We start from the raw sequence: 22,223 nt of genomic DNA, 5'->3' as shown, positions 1-22,223 counted from the left end.
AAAAACAGAAACAGCTCCCTTTTTAAATGTCAAAGGGATTTTCTGGTATACACAAGGCACAGGTTAAATGCAATCCAATTGCTCACCCAATAACTGGGAAATTGAGTCCAATTCTAAAGTCCAGAGAGTCCACACACAATCTTGAACAGCACAAAACCCACGATCTTGATGAAACAATGAATCAGATAACCTGCCATGAGGCTAAAACACCAGGCTGCCCTTTTATCTGTAGCACTAATTACAGCAGCCCCACCCAGCCACAGGTGACCTCATTTTCTCTTGTAATAATCCTTCCGTTGTTGTCTCCTATGCATCACTCTACGCATGCGTGGATGTGTCATTAATTCTTGTTCAGAATCCAGGGATGATACAGATGATTGATCTCCTCCTGCCAAACTCCCTTCTTCCCTGTCACTGACACTTCCTTGGTCAGAGGAGGCTTCGTCGGCAGATTCCATCAGGAGCAAAACAGGCCTGCAACATGTGGATGTTTCCCCGACATCCACCTGCACATTCCTTGGGGCAGGAGCTGGCCCAGAGCTAACCACAACACCTCTCAAATGAATGTTCTTGCTCCCACCAGTCATGCAACCCTGCACATTTTCCCCAAACCACACTGCACTCCATGCAATCTCCCTGATCCGCATGGCATCTCTTGCTCTGTTGTAAAATGAGGGCTAATCTGTACATTAATGGAGTTTTCTGTTTTTTCTATTATTTTTACCACCCCATAGTTAATAAATTTTTTGAAAAGACTTTTTTTAAAACAAAAATCTGCTCCCAAATTATCAAGTGACCAACGTTTAATTTTCTGTTGGCCAAGAAACCTCTTAAATCACTGACAATTTATCCCATTCATCTGTTGGAAGACCCTATTTCTGGTTGCAGTACCCTTTGTAAGGACAGCAGATAGTCTTTCTACACTCGTTGAATAGATTTACTTGCATTTCTGTAAGAGTTTAAAAACAAGCACCTAATATTTTTGCTGAAAGCTAGATATGAATTCAATACAAAGATGTGTTTTTCTCTGTTTTTTAAAAAAAAAATCAGATCTGGTATGGTTAACGTTTTGAATGTTTGTAAAGTCCATCACTTCTGTCTGCAAAGAACAGAGAGTTTTTCCAAAGAAATGCACAACTCTATGGTATGAGTATCCAACTCTGTATAGAATTCTTTATTAGCCAAGTGTGATTGCACACACAAGGAATTTGTCTGTCTTATGAGCCATGAGTTCCCTGCCTCACCCAAACATGCTCAGAGTGAATTCTTGTTCTCATACTCTATGAGTTGTCCCTTTCAGCCCCAAAGACATTAATAGACACTCCACAAAGGCATGTAATACTCAGTAGCTGTACATGATACATTTTGCTGCAGGAATTATGCAGGGTGACAACTTAAACTCAGTCATCTGCTTTTATAAAATATTTTGGATGCTTGACTCCCATGAAGTGCTTCATTCATTTGGCAGACTTGGTTAACTTGCTGATGCGATTTCCTGAATCTACCAACCCAAAATTGAATCATATGTCTCTTGATTCATAAATCTAGATGAAAGGATCCTGTTGCTTACTGGCAACTGTTGCTTCTGGAGTACTGATATATGTATGTCGTAACTCAGACTTTTCCAATTCGAAGTTGTTACATTAAAATACCTATTTTATTTTCCATCCTCTCCCTTTTTCCCCTCTGCCCCATTTTAGTCAATATGACTGCAATTGGATATAATCTAGGAGAAGGGCAAGAGGTCCACCAAAAGTTTCTTATTCCTGGAATATCCTGGATCAGGCATTGCAAGATGCATAAGCCATATGTATGAATTTGTATATAGGATCTGCCTATATTTATAGGCAATCAATGAAAGTATAGTGATACCTCGTCTTACAAACGCCTCGTCATATAAACTTTTCGAAATACAAACCTGGGGTTTAAGATTTTTTTGCCTCTTCTTACAAACTATTTTCACCTTACAAACCCACCGCCGCCGCTGGGATGCACCACCTCCGGACTCCCGTTGCCAGCGAAGCACCTGTTTTTGCGCTGCTGGGATTCCCCTGAGGCTCCCCTCTATGGGAAACACCACCTCTGGACTTCCGTGTTTTTGTGATGCTGCAGGGGAATCCCAGCTGTGCAAAAACGGGCACTTCGCTGGCAACGGAAGTCCGGAGGTGGGGTTTCCCAGCGAGGGGAGCCTCAGTGAAATCGCAGCATCGCAAAAATACAGAAGTCTGGAAGTGGGGTTTCAAGGACTTTGGTGTTTTTGCGATGCTGCAATTTCACTGATGCTCCCTTCACTGGGAAACCCCACCTCCGGACTTCCGTTGCCAGTGAAGTGCTCGTTTTTGCGCTGCTGGGATTCCCCTGCTGGGATTTCCCTGCAGCATCACAAAAACACGGAAGTCCAGAGGTGGGGTTTCCTATGGAGGGGAACCTCAGGGGAATCCCAGCAGCAGAAAAACGGGCACTTCGGCTGGCAAAAGGGGTGAATTTTGGGCTTACACGCATTAATCGCTTTTCCATTGATTCCTATGGGAAACATTGTTTCATCTTACAAACTTTTCACCTTAAGAACCTCATCCCGGAACCAATTAAGTTTGTAAGACAAGGTATCACTGTATTTCAATTATAAGTAATAGTTCTGCATTGTAAAGCAAATTATCTCAAAATGTACGTGTGCATCTTCAAACGCTAAAAGGCTTTTGATAGCTTGATTTCTCATGTTTTGCAGTTATAGTGAACTGGTTCAGAAAATTTGCCCCATTATCTCAGGAAGACCAACATTGGATTTTAAAAGCAATAACAAATTCTATAAATGCACATCATAGATATCAAAAGGCAAGTCTTGCTTCTTATATAATGATTGACAGCAAAATTTGGATCAAGCAATATGAAACACATAATTTTTAAAATAGTATTTGGGTTTCAGGGAGGACTGTTAACAAGCTATAAACATAAGCAGAGATTGATATTTCCATAATGTATATTCTGCTGTTTAGCATCTGTAAGAAGCTACTGGAAAAGAGCATCTGGAAATTCAAAGTATTTTACTCCCAATATGCTAAAAACTCTCCAGTCATATTGCCACCCTGGGTGAAATAAGTATTTTATCCACCTTCAGCCAATGCACCAATTGTGACCTTTCCTGCACAAGGGGGATCTGGTTACAGTGACTTAACACTTGAGCTTCTGCAGTTTGTTCCTCATAGAGCTGCCTCTAAACACCCCTTGGCAACTGCAGGTGATTCAAAATGTAGCCCCACACAAGCTTTCAGGGACTTGTCTGTTTGATCATTTTACATCTTTGTTGCAAGACCTGCACGGCTACCTGTGAGATTCCAAATTCAAATCAAATACAGTCTATGGCAGAGGTCTTCAAACTTGGCAACTTTAAGACTTGTGGACTTCAACTCCCAGAATTCTCCAGCCAGCATAGCTGGCTGGAAAATTCTGGGAGTTGAAGTCCACAAGTCTTAAAGTTGCCAAGTTTGGGGACCCCTGGTCTATGGGATTGCCTGCTCCAGCTTGAGTCAACCAGATCAAGGAAGTTCTCACAGGAAAGACTGCTGATTGTCTCCCATTTTTAAACAAAGAAGTGTTCTGAAGCCAGAAAACTCTACTCTTCCAGAGGGCTTTTGGAACCAGTGTTCCCTCTAATTTTTTGGAGGGGTGGGCGGAAAAGTATAGTGTCTGAGCAGCAGTCCCTTTGGGACTGGGCGCCACAGAAATATTAAATAAATAAACAAACAAACAAACAAACAAATAAAAAACCCACCCTGTTTTGCCTCAGAGAATTTCAAAATAAAATACAGTACTGTACTGTGTGTCTATAACAGTGAGCTCATAATCGGGCAACTCTATCAATATCAAAATGCCACTTAAATAGTTGAGCTAGTTTCAAACTAGATTTTGATTTTCTTTCTCTCTTCCTTACTCCCATTCTTTTTCTTTCTCTTTTCCTTCCTCTCTTTTTTCTATCTGTTTATCTCTCTTCCTCTCTTCCTCTCTCTCTCCTTCCCTCTCACTCTTTCCCTCTCGGCTTCTGGGCAGGTTTGGAAAACTCTGAGTTGATTATGATTTTTAAGTGAGCGATTGCTCACTGCTCAGCTTAGAGGGAACTATGTTTGGAACTGGATGTTCCTAATCTTCTACTTTATAAAGTCTAATTATCTAATTGTTTTGTCTGTTTATCAGATTTTCTTAGTAAGCTAGATTAATATGTTATATTACATTATTATGGATTGATTTTAGGTTTTGTTCTGTCGGGCTCTCTGGTAGACTCCTCCCGAAAATTCACAGGTACAAATTTCAGACACACACACACGTTTGAAAATTCAAAACAATGTTCTTTATAATGAAAATTCAAATAAACTAAGCGCTCTTTTTGTATAGCAAAGAGCACTCGTCTCCAAACAAACTGGTAATTGGTACAAGTCCCTTATCAGTTCTGTGATACTTAGCTTGCAGCTGTGAGGCAATTCACAGTCCTTCTTCTTTCACAAAGTGAAACACACTTTGCTCTGCTTTAGTTTCAAAGCGGGGGGAAATCAGCACACAAAAGGTCAAAGTCAGTAAAGCAGTCACGAAACACAACAATCAGACAATCCTCCACAATGGCCAAAACCACAGGCTGCTATTTATAGCAGCCTCACTAATTACCACAGCCCCACCCAACCACAGGTGGCCTCATTTTCTTTGATAATAATCTCTCAGTTGTTGTTGCCTATGCATCGCTTTCCACATGCGTGGCTTTATCATTAACTCTTGTTCTGAATCCAAGGAGGAGCTAGATAATTGATCTCCTTCTGAACTGTCTGCCACACTCTCCTCCCTGTCACTCATGTCTTTTTGGTCAGAGGAGCCTTCATCATCAGATTCCACCGGAGGCAAAACAGGCCTGTGGCATGTGGATGTCTCCCCCACATCCACAGTCCTTGGGGCAGGAGTTGGGCCAGAACTAACCACAACAGGTTTAATAGTGGGTGTTATATCACTTTGTATCGCCTTTATTATTATGAACTATTGTGTTAGAGGGCACATGACTAATAATTGCTGTTGTTTTATAACGGGCACATATTCAGTAAATGTTGTAGACAAAGAACATTTTTGATAGAACCATCACCGAAAACAGCAAAGTGAATGATTAAGCAGTTGGGAAATAAACTGTCAAATTTTCTTATGGATTAGCAATTAAGAACAAAAAACAGCAAACAGAAATAATCTTCACAATGGAAAGAGATAAATCATAGTGTGAGTGTGGCATATACCAAGTATATTGGATATCTTAGGAAAGTATACAAGCAATGCTCACAGGGCTGGGTTTCAACCTCATTGGAGAGTTGAGAAAAATACAGATTACAACTAAAATGACATAATATTGTAACGTTTTCCTGATAAAGGAGAATATATTAGGACTATTACATTTAGGAAAAAAAGAAAAAGTTACAGATCAAAATACAAAGAGAAGTGAACTTTTTGACAGCAGATTGAAAAAACATTTTAAAAGTATACAGTGTTCCCTCGATTTTCACGGGGGATGCGTTCCAAGACCACCCGCGAAAGTCGAATTTCCGCGAAGTAGAGATGCGGAAGTAAATACACCATTTTTGGCTATGGACAGTATCACAAGCCATCCCTTAAGATTTTAAACCCCTAAATTACCATTTCCCATTCCCTTAACAACCATTTACTCACCATTATTACTGGTACTCACCATTGAATAAGACACTTACTGATCCTGATATTTATAAACATAATTATTTATTAACAATAATTATTTTTTTGTTATTTATTTGCAAAAATTATTAGTTTGGCGATGACATATGAAGTCATCGGGGCAGGAAAAACCGTGGTATAGAAAAAAAACCACAAAGTATTTTTTTAATTAATATAATTTTTGAGAAACCTTGGTATAGGCTATTTGCGAAGTTCGAACCCGCGAAAATCGAGGGAAAACTACTACAAACCAGATCTACTTGGCTTTGAAAAATTTATGGAAGGTAGAATTATCAATTAGTATTAACCCTCATAGTTAAATTGAACCTCTTAGTACAGTGGTAGTATTTCTCCAGATTCCAGTTGCAAGGGGACAAATAGCAATTCATGCCCTGCTTCAGGCATCCCTGAAGCCCATTCTCAATATACAATTGGTCATGCTTTTAACCAGACTTTCAGAATCCTTGATTTACAGGTTCTTCTCTTGCCTATTTGACTGGCAACATAAATCCTGGTGTCTCTGTGTCTTTTCCCTCCTTGGTGGGAAAAATCTGAAAGGAATTTATGTGAGCATTTAGCTCTGGGAAACCTAGAAACATCTCTGAAACAGCCTTATAACACAGAAGCTTCTCCATAGGATTAAGCCCAATATGCAGTTTTGAAACTTTTTTCCCTCAACATAGAAAGGTTGGGAAAAGAAGGATACTAAACATCGTTCCGTCTTGTGTTTCCATATTCAATATGTTGTTTGAATGGAGTTATACATAAAACACTGTTCTAGAGATACCTAAGCCCAGGTAACTGAGATAATCAACATAGAAACATAGAAACATAGAAGTCTGACGGCAGAAAAAGACCTCATGGTCCATCTAGTCTGCCCTTATACTATTTTTTGTATTTTATCTTAGGATGGATATATGTTTATCCCAGGCATGTTTAAATTCAGTTACTGTGGATTTATCTACCACGTCTGCTGGACGTTTGTTCCAAGGATCTACTACTCTTTCAGTAAAATAATATTTTCTCATGTTGCTTTTGATCTTTCCCCCAACTATCTTCAGATTGTGTCCCCTTGTTCTTGTGTTCACTTTCCTATTAAAAACACTTCCCTCCTGAACCTTATTTAACCCTTTGACATATTTAAATGTTTCGATCATGTTCCCCCTTTTCCTTCTGTCCTCCAGACCAGCGTTTCCCAACCAGTGTGCCGCGGCACACTAGTGTGCCGCGAGACATGGTCAGGTGTGCCGCCAAACTCCTAGGGCAGCTCCAGCTGGGCGGGGCACTGCCGGTGCGGCTACTTTCCGATGCCGCTATTGCTGGCGCTCTCCTACCCCAAAGAAGGAAGGCGGGAAAAAAGGAGAGCTTCATTCTTCGCACCGGCAGCAAGAGGAGGAGGGCGCCATCAGCAACGGCACCAAGTAGTAGCTGGGGGATGGCGGTGGCAAGAGCTCCAGGGTGGAGGCACCAGCAGCGCCCCGCCCAGCTGGAGCTTCCCTGGCGGGGCTGGCAACCAATATCCTTTGGGGCCCGGAGGGAGGGCGGTGGGAGCAGGAGGGTGCCGGGCCGCGCACGCCTGCGCCAGCGCACCCCAAAACACCCCCCCGCACACCCTTTTCCAAGGGCGAAGCCGTGGCCGCCCCCTGCGCCTCTAGGCCCCTCGCGCCCATGGCTGCTCGCCGCTGCCCCATTCAAAGTAAGCCAGCAGGCGGATGGGGAGAGCGCACGCCGGCCCGCGCCCCCGACATTGAAAATCACTTTCTCCAGCCTCCGGAGAACGAGAGAGATCGCCTTCGCCGCCTCTCCTGCAGCCCCCTGGCTGAGAGCCCGGGACAAAAGCGCTTTCGGCGAAGGCAGCAGCGAGCAGCCAGGGACGAGAGACATAGCAAGAGAGACAGAGAGAGAAAGAAAGAGAGATAGCAAGAGAGGCAAAGAGAAAGAAAGAGACATATAGCAAGAGGCAGTGAAAGAGAGAGAGAGAGCAAGAAAGAGAGAAAAAAGCAAGAAAGAGATAGCAAGAGAGACAGAGAGAGAGCAAGGGAGAGAGAAAGACAGAGAGGGAGGGAAGGAGGGAGAGAGCAAAAAAGAGGAAGAAAGAAAGAAAGAGGGATGGAGAGAGAGAAAGAAGGGAAGGAAGAGAATGAGGGAGGGAGAAATAGAGTGAAAGGGAGGGAGAGATTTTTTTTTGTCCAAACTTTTCTTTAGCCGCCCCCCCCCCACCCCCCGTTCAATGTTCCCCAGGATTTTGAAAATATGAATAATGTGCCGCGGCTCAAAAAAGGTTGGGAAACACTGCTCCAGACTATACAAATTGAGTTCATTAAGTCTTTCCTGATACATCTTATGCTTAAGACCTTCCACTATTCTTGTAGCCCGTCTTTGGACCCGTTCAATTTTGTCAATATCTTTTTGTAGGTGAGATCTCCAGAACTGAACACAGTATTCCAAATGTGGTCTCACCAGCACTATACTGTATATAGCGGGATCATAATCTCCCTCTTCCTGCTTGTTATACCTGTAGCTATGCAGCCAAGCATCCTACTTGCTTTCCCTACCACTTCTCAAGGAAAGCACCCCCATGTGAACACTTTTTAGGGGACTTTTTTCATCTTTGCAAAAGCTAGAGAGTGTTGCAAGATCTTCGTATAAAGGCCGAACTACGTCCATGCATGAGGCATCAGTTGAGTAATTGTGGTAGGCTCTATTTGCACAATTTACCTGAGTTGTGTTTTTACATTTCAAAAGTTTCATAGCAAATGCTATTTGATATTCTGTCATGGTTATAGATAGGTTTTGAAAACTTAGTTTGGCCTCTTTTTCATAATTACTGTACTTCAGAGATTTTTTTTTTATACATTGGAAAAATAAATTGGCTTTCTTCCCATGGTATTCTGTAGCTAAATGGCCATAAATATTCTCCCCACATGCTGATGAGTTTGAAAAAGAAAACCTGGAAAATGTGAAATAGCAACTTGTGATATGATTTGCTATAAATGTCACCTTTAATTTGCTGCCGATCAGTTTCCGGTCACAATTCAAAGTGTTGGTCATGACCTTTAAAGCTCTACATGGCATTGGACCAGATTACCTCCGGGATCGTCTTCTGCCACACAAATCCCAGCGGCCAATAAGGTCCCACAGAGTTGGCCTTCTCCGCGTCCTGTCGACTAAACAATGTCTTTTGGCGGGCCCCAGGGGAAGAGCCTTCTCTGGGCGGTCCCGGCCCTCTGGAACCAACTCCCCCCGGAGATTAGAACTGCCCCCATCCTCCCTGTCTTTCGTAAACTACTCAAGACTCATTTATGCCGCCAGGCATGCGGGAGTTAAGATATTCCTTCCCCCTAGGCCATTACAAGTTATGCATGGTATGTTTGTGGGTATGTTTGGTTTTATTATAAGGGTTTTTAGTTCTTTTATTAATTGGATTGCTACATGCTGTTTTTATCGTTGTTAGCCGCCCCGAGTCTGCGGAGAGGGGTGGCATACAAATCCAATAAATAAATAAATAAAATAAATAAATGATCAAATGTATGTAATGTCTATTTGCAATGTGGTGTCACCACTACAAGAGCAGTGCAGAAACTAAAAAGTTTTGAGACAAGTATATTTAGCTATTGCTTCGTATATATTTCAATAAAAGATGTGGTAGCTGGAGATTTCTGAGATTTGAAATTCAGACATCTTCAAGTTGCCATAGTGCAATAATGCAATAATGTGAGCAAGAAACATGAGGTTTGGTATTACTGTACCTCTGCATCTATGTGCATTTATTTAATCAATCTCTCCCCCTCTCTCTCCCTCCCTCCCCCTCTCACTCTCCCCCCCCCCTTTCCCTCTTCCTCTTACTACCTGTTCAATTATTTGGCTAGGATTTATGTGTTAAAAAATGGGTACACAATCCATTGCATTGCCTGCCTTCTCATATAACATGGTTCTTTACAATTCTTAGAGCCTTGCCCTTTTTGAATTGACGTTTTATTTGGCACAGGAAATATTGATATGATATAGATGGATTCCATAATAATCGCAGATAATACAGGAGGAAGGAAGCAAATAATCACTGGAGGAAGTGAACTGATTTCCCAAGCCTTTGTGAATTGCAGGACGAGCAACATGGAACAGTGCTCTGCAGTCTGCACCAGAAGAGTTTGTTGTTAGGCAATTAAGTGTCACTTGGTGCATAAAATAATAAAAGTTATGCTTCTCACTTTTGCAGATTTTGCTTACAGAAGAGTTTGTGGAAAGAATGCTGGAAGACCTAGATGACCTGAGTTCTCCAGAAGAAGTAGGTTTACTTAATCTTAATACCCAAAGAGATATTATTTACACAATTACTCTTTGACTTGCAGCAGTTCATTTATGGACTGTTCAAAGTTACAAATGGCACTGAAAAAAGTGGCTTATGACTGTTGCAACATCCCCATGATCATGTGATCAAAATTAAGATGCTTGGCAATCCACCTATATTTATGACAGCAGGGTCCTGAGATAATTTTTTTGCCGCAAATTCAATGGGGAAGTCAGATTCACCTAACCATGTTACTAACTTAACAGCTGCAGTGATTCACTGAACAACTATGGCAAGAAAGGTCATAAAATGGGGCAAAACTCGCATGTCTCACTTAACAACAGAAATTTGGGGCTCAATTGTGGTTGAGGATTACCTGCATCTCTTTCCTTCTATTTGTAACTTATGTAAGTTATTGAATAGATCAGCATCAATGTTAGGAATTCTTTGCTCAATGAACATGAAGAATTAAGATGTTCCTTCAGTAGGGAGGAATTGCTTTTATACTAAACTGAGATTTCTCCATGTGTTTTTTTAGCCATGTGTTCTCCTTTCCCTGAGACATTTTTCCACTTTTATGGTAATTTAGAAATCTTTAAATGCATTACTTCAATACAGGTTTCATTGCAGCAATATTTATACACTATGATTAAAAATTAAGAACATTCTGTGTTCCATCCTTGGAACAAACTTCCAGCAGACACGGTTGGTAAATCCACAGTCACTGAATTTAAACATGCCTGGGATAAACATAGATCCATCCTAAGATAAAATACAAAAAATAGTATAAGGGCAGACTAGATGGATTCTGAGGTCTTTTTCTGCCGTCTGTCTTCTATGTTTCTATGTTTCTAAAAAACTTTAAAGTGTTAAAATTGAGACGTCTTGTTTCCCCTAAAAGATCCAGTATTTTGCTCAGATAAAAGCGCTTCATTTTTATAGTTTTTGTTGTACATGCTTTTAGATTAATTGAGCTTTAATTTACCGTATTTTCTCCATATAACAATTCTTTTAATTTTTGACGCTACATTAACAATCTTTCTATGAACTATCAATTATCATACAACAGCCCTCTCAATTTTTTTATAAACACAGTGAATAAATGTAAAGACATAATAATAATAATAATAATAATAATAATAATAATAATAATAATAAATATTATTTTACTGAAAGAGTAGTAGATCCTTGGAACAAACTTCCAGCAGACGTGGTAGATAAATCCACAGTAACTGAATTTAAACATGCCTGGGATAAACATATATCCATCCTAAGATAAAATACAGAAAATAGTATAAGGGCAGACTAGATGGACCATGAGGTCTTTTTCTGCCGTCAGACTTCTATGTTTCTATGTTTCTATGTTAATAATAATGTATTAGATTTGTATGCCGCCCCTCTCTGAAGACTTGGGGCGGCTCACAACAAACGATAAAACAATATATATAGGCACAAATCTAATATTAAGAAAAAATAAATAAAAACCCTATCATAATTAAAAACCAAACAGCACATACATACATCATAGCTGTCTTGTACTATACACTTACTATATTGGAACTGAAGGGGGAGAATATTTTTCTATGGTCTCCTTGAACAAATGTTTTCTTTGCCATCTCGCTGCCTTTTCACTGTTGAGTTCCTAAGAGTTCCTTATCTTCCAAAGCTGCATAATGTCTGTTAAAAAGTTGCTGGATCGTGAAATCTTGTTGTAAATTCTTTATTGGCCAAGTGTGATTGGACACAAGGAATTTGTCTCCAGTGTATAAGCTGTTAATGTACATACAAACAACAAAGTGAAAAATCATAGATCATATACTGGATAAACCCTTGACAAAATCATACACTGGGACTGTAATAAACAATTATCATATTTTCTTCAGGGTACAAATATATATGTAGTTTCTAGAACCGCTAAATTTATAGTCAGAGCTGTTCAGATGAGAATACGTTTTATAGAACATATTGGGGTGGCATGCAAAGGAGATCAACTCAAGAATATTTTATATCAGTATCTTAGATATGTTTAATATAATCCTTTGCACGAGTTATATTCTCATGTTTTACTACTCAATTTTAGCATATTATACTGCATTTTAACCTATTATTTATTCAAATTCCCTCTATTTTAGCCAATTTTATTGTATTTTAACCAGTCAGTTTTATTTCCTCGCTTTGATATGGTCGATTGACTAATCAAATAAAGTTGATATTGATTGTATAAACCCTGATTTAAAAATCCTTATTTGCTTGTTAATCTAATACGTTTTCACTTGTTCCTATATTATATAATGATATAAAATGTCTTGAAAATTTGAAAAAGATATATGTTTTCACATGAAATATTACTTATGCAATTTTGGTTTCTGAATATTCACATCTGTTATTATCAGTAGCTTCTTTTTCTTCCATTCTTAATTTTGTTCTTTTCATGGTCTTCTAAAAACTGAGATTTTTTTTTGTATTGAAAGAAGCATCTTTTTCACTTAATGATCTATTTCTTCATTTACTGCCTGTTGCCATCAATAGACACTAGTTTCTTTCATATAACTATTTTATGCATCACTTCAGAAGAGATCACTTTTTTATATAATTCTACAGAGAAATTAAAAAATACTGTCTACAAATTTTGTTTTTCTTCCCAGGCCTTCAAATTGTAATTGTATTCACCCTGAATGCTAGCAATTTCTTTTTTTTCTTTTTTTTTTTGTAAAAAAATTTCCCCCCCCCAAATATAACAGAAAAAAAAAGACATACACAAAACATATACATACAACATTTGGGAAATGAAAGTTTCCCCACCTTTTTTTTTTGAGTGTTCGATCAGAGAATTTTGCTTCTTTCACATAATATTGGTTCTTTAATTCTTTTATTTGACGTGTTGCTTTGCTTGAATTTTTATTTAATTCTTCGCTGTTATTTCCTTTAACCAGTCGTAAAATTTTGCCCATATTTTATAATAATCTGAATCTTCCTTTCCCTCTAATTCTTTAGATAATCTGTCCATTTCCGCACAGTTCATATAAATACTGCCTACAAATTTTTCTTCCCAGGCCTTCAAATTGTAATTGTATTCACCCTGAATGCTAGCAATTTATATAAACACTAACTGATTTCTTTCTTTTTTAGTTCAAGCTTCCAAAGGAATATAGTTGGCCGGAAAAGAAACTAAAAGTCTCCATCTTACCTGATGCTGTATTTGACAACCTACTCCATTAAAGACAGCTGACGCCCTCAAGCAGTGGCTTACTGTTTATTGCCAAAGGACTAATGGGAGCATTGAGTAGAGGAAAAGTTGGTCCAGACAATGTTGCTGCATAACTACAGCAGAAGAGAGGTTACTCAACAACAGTCCAGCCAGAAATGATCTTGTCTGGTTTTCTCTTTTTTTCATCATGGCTGAACCCTGAGTTTCTGCATATGGATGAGTTCAAGAGTTAGACAGAGGAAGAAGTATTCCATTATGAGTAGCAGCTGTAACACATCTTCCACTATTTTAACTGGCTCTAAAACTGCCTGCTGCCTCCTTAGTTCAGGGTTTATATTCCTCACCTGCATTTACTGTACACGTTTCCCACCTGTAAGCACATTTTCTCCATAATGCCAAACTTCTTTTGTTAGCCAGGCTTCTCCTTTGCAGAATTATTTCTTTATTAATGCAAGTTACAATTCCAAAAAGAAAGTAGGATCCGCCAATGTATTGAGAGTAAATGAGTAAAAATTACTCTTATTATCTTGGCTTCCTGTGGTTCAGCTGCAGTGAAGTTGGTGGGTAGGTTTGGTTTTTTAGCTCAGATTAGTTGAATGTAGCTGCATTTTAGAACCCAAATTTTGAGCCTTGAAATAAAACGAGCTTTTCATTTGCTTTTCTATAAAGAATGGATAATTCATGAGTAAGATGACATCCAAAAACAGTTTAATGATAATATCAGCAACAACTTCCAAATTGAGCCTGTGAATATTAACAGAATTAGAAAAAAAACCTAGCTGTAATTCAGTTGGACTTATTTCTAAATAAATGTATGTTAAATTATAAATTTTTATATATTATTTTGAAAATGTTTGGAGACAATAAGCCCCCCAACCCTTTTCAGACACTTTAATTGATAAGATAACCCTAAATTATTGGATTATAAAGCATATTAAATAATCACTCGTTTCTTTTACTGATGACCAAGCAAGAAATATGAGTGATTAATTTTATATGCTTTTCTCATTGTACTCACTGAGCTATAAAATGAGTTAATGGCTTGTCTTATTTGTATTAGCACTGTTAGCACTTCTGTTTTGATGAAAATTCCTGATGCTGCACTCTTTCTGAAAAATTTCCACCAACTCTCTTTGTTTCAGGTCCTAGAGGTGCCCAAGAGCCTATTATATCAGCTTTGGAACAAAGCAACAAATGTCTTTTAAGACATTTACGTTTTGTTAAAACTATGTTCTCACTTTTCATTAATGTAATAGAAAGCCTTGAATTTTGCTCTGATGAGTATTGATTGAATCCGTCCTCTCCCGAAATTGTAATTCACATAGAAATCTAAATTGTTTTTGAACTATGTTGAAATAAGTGGTTTTTTTTACAACAGGGATCCCCAATCCCCGGGTTGCAACCCACCACTGGGCCATGGCCTGCTCTGAATTGTGCTATGTGAGTGGCTGGCCAGAGTGTGTGTGTGTATGCGCAATAAGTTGTGTGAATAGCGGAATGGCGGGCACTCCCCCAGATGTACACCAGCCCGCTGCTCATACAAGTCAAGCTGCGTGCCGGCCCGCCACTTGCGCAAAACCTGTCTGCGCACACTGGGTCTCCCCAAGCCCGACTGGCAAGCTGCAAAGATTGGGGGTTGCTATTTTACAATCTACAGTTTTCAGTGGTCTTCATCTGCAACTCAAAGGCTAGGTTAGAATCACATTGGACAAAAAAAAAAAGGAAAAACTTTTTTACATGATAACGTTTTGGGAAAAGAGAGAAAAATTTACATTAAACATGCATTAAATATGTACAGTAGTACCTCTAGATACGAGTTTAATTTGTTCCAGAACGGAGCTCGTATGTCGAGCTCCAGAACGTATGTCGAGCTCCGTATGTCGAGCTCCAGAACGTATGTCGAGCTCCGTATGTCGAGCTCGTATGTCGAGCTCCAGAACGGAGCTCGTAACTCGTACCTGGAACAAATGGCTTTAGACTTTGTTTTTTCCCCTCCGAGATATCCAGAAGCAAGGATTCTTGCGCCACCTAGTGGACGCTTGGCTCGTATCCCAAATTTGAGCTCGGTGTCGAAAAGAAATTTCGCTCCCCTCGTGGCTCGTAACTTGGAATACTCGCATGTGGAGCAGCTCGTATCTAGAGGTACTACTGTATTGTGAAATTGTCAGTAGACTCTTTGGATACTGTGCTGTACTAACCTGTTCTGATGTTAGAGATCATAAAGCAAGAAGGTTTTGGAATCTGTAACATAAGTGAGTCTTTTCGAGAGCCCAGTTCATAATTTGTTTTGAGTAGATATTTAAATAAAATTAACAATGTTAAATTAATAATAGAAGTTTGCAAAGATGTCCAGAGCTAACTATAAGATTCTCTGGTGTAGGAAATGCACATGGGTGATGTTCACATATACTGTGTAGCCAAGATCATTGACCATTATTTGTTGAACAAACTAGAGTCAATTTTCTGGGACAGCAGAGTGATTGTGACTAATCAATTTCTTATTTCCCCTCCATTTCTTCTATCAGTCGGGTGATATTCCATATTGTTCTTAACAAACGTTAGAGAACAAGGTTGTTTGTTTATTTGTAGGAATATTTGCTCCATAATTTGCTCTCTGATTAAGCAAGTTGTAGCCCCTGGACCAAGTGTGGTGCCCAAATCTTGTTTTGATAGCCCTCAGATCTTCATCCAGCTGTACTGCAAACGTTGGCACTAAAAATGATGAAAATTGCTTGCATAGTTTCCCACCATTTTATGACAAAATATTGATTAAAACTATTATGTGGTCTGTAAATACAATGGGTTTTTTTAAAAAAACAACCACCCTGCAAAATCCAGAAAATTCATTTATCTGAGAGACCCATCCATTTCTTTATACCCCAGGAAATACATATAACTTCCATGCTCAAAAAGGATAGTCCTGGGGATTTTGTGATTATTGTTATTTTGGCTGTGTAAGGTTGATGGAATTAGCTTTGGTTGATTTTTTTTGTTGTGGTTGCTTTGTTGGCTGTTTTGTTAGATGTACACTTCATTGGCCTATTTTTTTTTTTAAAGAATTTGTAGAGTTTAGACAGCAATCCTGTTTTGTGTAGGTTTGGTTTTGCCTATGTCTGTTGTCTGAATGTGGCTAGTTTTATTTCTGTGAAATGGGTATTTTGTTGAAATGTTTCGTTGATATGCTTTGCTCTGGCATTTGGAAGCAATTCCCTATCCTTTCAGGGAGGAGTTAGGCATGGGGAGAAAAAAATCGCCCGAGCGGCAGAAATGCTGCGTAGTTTTTCCCACAAATTAGTTTCTGAAGGAACTGAAGTGGGAAGTCTATTCCTTAATTTTTATGCTTCAAGCTGTAATTGGATCTAACACCATTGAAATGCTTTTATATGGAAAGAAAAGTGATCCCTGCTGGTAGAAAACAGGTTTGCTAGAGCAGTGTTTCCCAACCTTGGCAACTTGAAGATAGTCGGACTTCAACTCCCAAAATTCCACAGCCAGCAAATGCTGGCTGGGGAATTCTGGGAGTTGAAATCCAGATATCTTCAAGTTGCCAAGGTTGGGAAACACTGTGCTAGAGAAATGACTAAGCTAGAGAGAAACTTTCCTACAAGATCTAATTTATTACATATAAATATTGTGTGTGTGTGTGTGTGTGTGCGCGCGCACCCATTTTAATTATTATTATTATTATTATTATTATTATTATTATTATTATTATTAATTGGATTTGTATGCCGCCCCTCTCCGTAGACTCGGGGCGGCTAACAACAGTAATAAAAAACATCATGCAAATCCAATACTAAAAACAACTAAAATACCCTTATTATAAAACTAAACATCCATATAACAAACATACCATGCATAAATTATAAAGGCTTAGGGGAAAACAATGTCTCAATTCCCCCATGCCTGACGACAGAGGTGGGTTTTAAGGAGCTTACGAAAGGCAAGGAGGGTGGGGGCAATTCTAATCTCTGGGGGGAGTTGATTCTAGAGGGTCGGGGCCGCCACAGAGAAGGCTTTTCCCCTGGGCCCCGCCAAGCGACATTGTTTTGTTGACGGGACCTGGAGAAGGCCCACTCTGTGGGACCTAATCGGTCGGTGGGATTCATGCGGCAGAAGGCGGTCTCGTAGATACCCTGGTCCGGTGCCATGAAGGGCTTTATAGGTAATGACCAACACTTTGAATTGTGACCGGAAACTGATCGGCAACCAATGCAGACTGCGGAGTGTTGGTGTTACATGGGCATTTTTGAGAAATCCCATGATTGCTCTCGCAGCTGCATTCTGCACGATCTGAAGTTTCCGAACACTTTTCAAAGGTAGCCCCATGTAGAGAGCGTTACAGTAGTCAAGCCTCGAGGTGATGAGGGCATGAGTGACTGTGAGCAGTGACTCCCGGTCCAAATAGGTTAAAGAACCAGCTGACCTAGAGAAATGTTCCAAATGTTGTTTTTTCACAGATGCCTTTGAGAATCTCATAGGTAGCAACAGTATCCCCCTCACTTCTCAGGACCTAATACTGAGACATAGTTCAGATGATAAATAATTGTTTTGATTGTTGTCATTCTGTCATCGGCTCTCGGGAATTCTTTCCTCCAACTAAATTAGTTTATGTATATACTTTATTTGGAAATATATTCATTACTGTAACGGGGAAGTGTTAGTCACAACTGTCTCATTGATTTCTCTCTCTCTAGTTAACCCTCAGTTTGTTGTCTTTACAGTTGAAAAAAAGGATGCAGAATCAGTATACTGTGAAAAGCTAAACTGGAATTTAAAAACAGTTGTGAATTTCTCATGAAGGATGTACAAGTTAGAGTTAAATAGTGTCTCTCATAGGATTTACTGCAAGATCCTAGTGTTTTCAGTGTTATGTCCTGCATGAGTATTCATTCTGGAGGGCAGAACTGATCCAAAATATATGTTTAAATGACTTGTCTCGTTGGATTTCCAGAAAGAGTGTTGGTTTTTTTTAATCTACTTGAATGCAACCACAGGTTACTGGCTTGGCAAATCAAAGGTATTGTCCTTTTGTGTATTTTTGTTTAATCAATAACAATTTATGACTGTGCTATGTCCCTAAGGGACATAATAGAACAGGGTTTGGTCTCTCCTCCATCTCTTCATGGGCAGATACTCCCACTCTGGCTAGTTATGCTGGCTTTTTATTTTTTTTCTCAACATAAGGTAAGGAGAGTTTGCTTTGTACTCTTGTTCTTTGCTTGCTAGTTCCTGAAGTGTTTTACCGGAAATTGAAGCTTTGGCTGCTCTTCAGTTGGTTTGCACCTGCTACTTAATCCTTTCAGCACCTGGAGCAGTAAACACTCTTTCTGGCTTGCCACAACAATTATTAACTTTTAGTGCAGCTGTTGCACTAGTCATATGCCAGGATAATGCTAACCGAGCCACCAGACCATTCCAGGGTATTTAACTATCTATGAAAAAAATCCTGTATAAGTTAGTTATCATACAAGCTATGAGTCCAATAGAGCTCTGAAGTTACTGCACATGTTGCAAGTTCAGGCCTATCACCTGTTTTGCTCAGAAGCTGAATCCCACAAAAGCACTAAAGATTTCTAGTGTAATGCAAAAAAGTAAAAGGTTCAAAATACACTGCTCAAAAAATAAAGGGAACACTCAAATAACACATCCTAGATTTGAATGAATGAAATATTCTCATTGAATACTTTGTTCTCTACAAATGTGAATGTGCTAACAACAAAATGAAATCGATTGTCAATCAGTGTTGCTTCCTAAGTGGACAGTTTGATTTCACAGAAGTTTAATTTACTTGGAGTTATATTCTGTTGTTCAAGTGTTCCCTTTATTTTTTTTGAGCAGTATATAAACAGTTGGATTGTATTTAAAAACAGATCATTTAAATACCGGTATACAGTCCTATCACAAATAACATTTTAAACACATTTAAAATCGAGGATACGCTACTTGAAATACTGTAGAAGAGCAAAAGGGAAGAAAGTCATTGTTCATTGCAGAATGGGCTATTAAAAAAGAGAAGCTGGGCTCACCCCGAAGAAGACAAAAGAAATAAAACATTTGCATGGCCATTACATTAAATCCTACGTCTGTAGTCTTCACAATATCTCTTTATATAAGTGTGTACATCTTGAACTTTATGTTTCCCTTTTGTCAGATGGTGGTTGGGCAAAAGTAAGATTACAAACCCTTGAAGTCTCTGCAGGATATTTTGCCTTTCAGTCTGATGATCAGTGCAGAATTAGAAGTGAAAGCAAAATCTATGGCAGGTTGAAAAAGGATTGCACTATCATTCTATTTCATTCTCTTCTTCCAGTAGTAGGGACAGAATCACAACATGCTTTGTATGAACGCTTTTTTCATATGATATCTAAACACAAGGGAAGAAAGGGATCAGGGAACTATTCTCTTTACATAAACATTGTAATGGCTTGAGACAAAAATAATACTTTTTCCCACAAGTACCATCGTTGCAGTTTTTAGGAAAAGAAAACTTTCATCTTCGGTAGCCCTGTGGCATTTCATTTTCCACTTAACCTGAATGTCCTTTTCTGCTAGACATCTTGAATGTCAAAATCAGTACTGTCTAATGTAAATTTATAAGGATCCCAGACTGACCTATTTCTTAATACAGTGATACCTTGTCTTACAAACTTAATTGGTTCTTAAGGTGAAAAGTTTGTAAGACGAAACAATGTTTCCCATAGGAATCAATGAAAATACGATTAATGCGTGCAAGCCCAAAATTCACCCCTTTTGCTAGCCCAAGCGCCCGTTTTTGCACTGCTGGGATTTCCCTTAGGCTCCCCTCCATGGGAAACCCCATCTCCGGACCTCTGTGTTTTTCTGATGCTGCGATTTCACTGAGGCTCCCCTTGCTGGGAAATCCCACCTCCGGACTTGCGTTGCCAGCGAAGCACCCATTTTTGCACTGCTGGATTCCCCTGCTGGGATTCCCCTGCAGCATCACAAAAACATGGAAATCCGGAGGTGGGGTTTCCCATGGAGGGGAGCCTCAAGGGAATCCCAGCAGTGCAAAAACGGGTGCTTCACTGGCAATGGAAGTCCAGAGGCGGGGCATCCCAGCGGCGGTGGTGGGTTTGTAAGGTGAAAATAGTTTGTAAGAAGAGGCAAAAAAATCTTAAACCCTGGGTTTGTATCTCGAAAAGTTTGTATGATGAGGCGTTTGTAAGACGAGGTATCACTGTATTATGTATTATGTTTCATAAATATTTCTTTTTCCTTTTTCAAATTACCTATAATCATCGTAAGAGCTTTTAAGCTTTCTATTGTTTTTCCCAAAACATGTTTCTTATTTTTAACCAATCCGTTTCCTACGTTGCAAATATTTTGAAAGAAATCCTCCTCATTTAGAAAGTTACATTATACTGGTGGTGAGTTCCAGACAAGACGAGGGAATCACATGTTTAAACTCATCCACTATATTTTCTTTTCAGAAATTGTTTTAAGACTTTGTTGCCTGCTAATTGTTGTGGCATCCTCCCTAGTCCTTATTTTCCTTTTCAAGGAACAATTACAGATTTCTTCTGTTAGACTCTTACGATATATATCTTTAGTGAACAGAAAAAGGTGCTTCTATGATCCGTGTTCAGAGTATATATTATAATATGGGCACCGCGATTAATTCAAATGACTTGTGGGCCCCGGTTGATAAAAAGTTGCAGGAGTATGCAAATTTCTTTCTGGAACCTTTTAATTCCAGGTTAAGCTGAACTAACTTTCTTACCAGTTTTACTTTCAAGGTTGAAAAAGCCCTCACATTTTAGAGAAAGAAAAACCTATTTAAATAATTTTAAAATGTAAGAAAAAGTTCGAAAAATTAACAGTACTTTATGAACAATGACGCCCATGACGTAGCTTTTCTGGAGCTGTATTTCACGGTAGCAAAGACCGATGGTGTATATGTGTATGTATGCAAATACACGCACAGTTTAATCTAATTTAAGGACATAAAGTTGGTATTGAATAGTGGCAGTTCTGAATTCTACTGCAGCTGAAAACAGCACATGAGAGTTAAAAGTTTGAATTGAGGTAGTACCACACTTCAAAGGAAAAGAAGTATCTTTCCTTTTTGAATGGTTTTATCTCGGTAGGGACTAGAGTTCTCTATTCACCAGAGGGCTTGCTAACTTTTTTTTCTTTTTGAAGGGAGAGGAGCTCTTGTGGGGTGTTAGTTTTATATTTCAGATGGCTGTACTGTAGTTCTAGGACGCTTTAAACAAATTGAAATATACTTTTGGAGAAATTAATCCTTAGACTTATTCAGATGCTTGGTCTGACTGCTGAGGCTGTTTTGAAAAACCTCAGCTGGGATGAACCTTTTTGTAGTTCATCTGTGTGTGTGCGTGTGTGGGGGAAGCACATATTTGTGTGTGTGTGAATTTCTCTACAAATATATTAGAGTTACTGCAGAAACTGACTGAAAACAATTTATTTCTCCTGCAGTAATATTTCAATATTTTAGTATACCCTTTTTCTACCAAAAAAAAAAAAGCAATGAACACCTAAACTAGCAGTTTTTAAAATATTTTATATTAGTTTGTAATATATATTCTTACATTATCACAGTGCTGGTATGAACTACTTTTTTGTAATATTTTTGTGAATCACAAAGCTTTTGTGTCCCTTCTGTGTATTCAAAGAACATTAAACCTGTTTGCATATTGTGTTTGGTGTGTATTTATTGATTGCAGAGCTGATAAATTAGATTTTATTTTTCACTCATACTTAATTTTCGTTTTCCAACTGTTATCTGCAGGTTGTAAACAGATAATGTAGGATATATACTGTATATATATGTATCACATATTTTTGCTGAATTTTTAAAATTAAGGGAGACTAGGATAGCACTATTAAGGAACTGTGACGCTCCTTCAATATACCAGGGCGAGTTATGTTTCATTCATTCATTCATTCATTCATTCATTCATTCATTCATTTATTTAAATATACCAGGGTCAGTTATGTTTCATTTATTTATTTATTTATTTATTTATTTAT

General features: G+C 38.7%; 1 protein-coding gene across 3 annotated transcripts in view; it reads left to right on the top strand.

Moving 5' to 3' along the window:
• SUFU (SUFU negative regulator of hedgehog signaling) overlaps positions 1 to 14,933 on the top strand; it is a 90,670-nt gene extending 75,737 nt beyond the window's left edge. For all 3 annotated transcript variants that reach the window (XM_070752836.1, XM_070752835.1, XM_070752838.1), the window contains exons 11-12: positions 9,926 to 9,994; positions 13,127 to 14,933. In XM_070752836.1, coding sequence (XP_070608937.1) covers positions 9,926 to 9,994; positions 13,127 to 13,216 — 159 coding nt within the window. In that variant the 3' untranslated portion in view covers positions 13,217 to 14,933. The remainder of the gene's footprint in view (positions 1 to 9,925; positions 9,995 to 13,126) is intronic.
• The last annotated feature ends 7,290 nt before the right edge of the window (positions 14,934 to 22,223 follow it).

The sequence above is a fragment of the Erythrolamprus reginae genome, chromosome 5 (genome assembly GCF_031021105.1).
Source record: "Erythrolamprus reginae isolate rEryReg1 chromosome 5, rEryReg1.hap1, whole genome shotgun sequence".
Taxonomy (NCBI): domain Eukaryota; kingdom Metazoa; phylum Chordata; class Lepidosauria; order Squamata; family Dipsadidae; genus Erythrolamprus; species Erythrolamprus reginae.
This window is presented reverse-complemented; position numbering and strand designations above follow the sequence as displayed.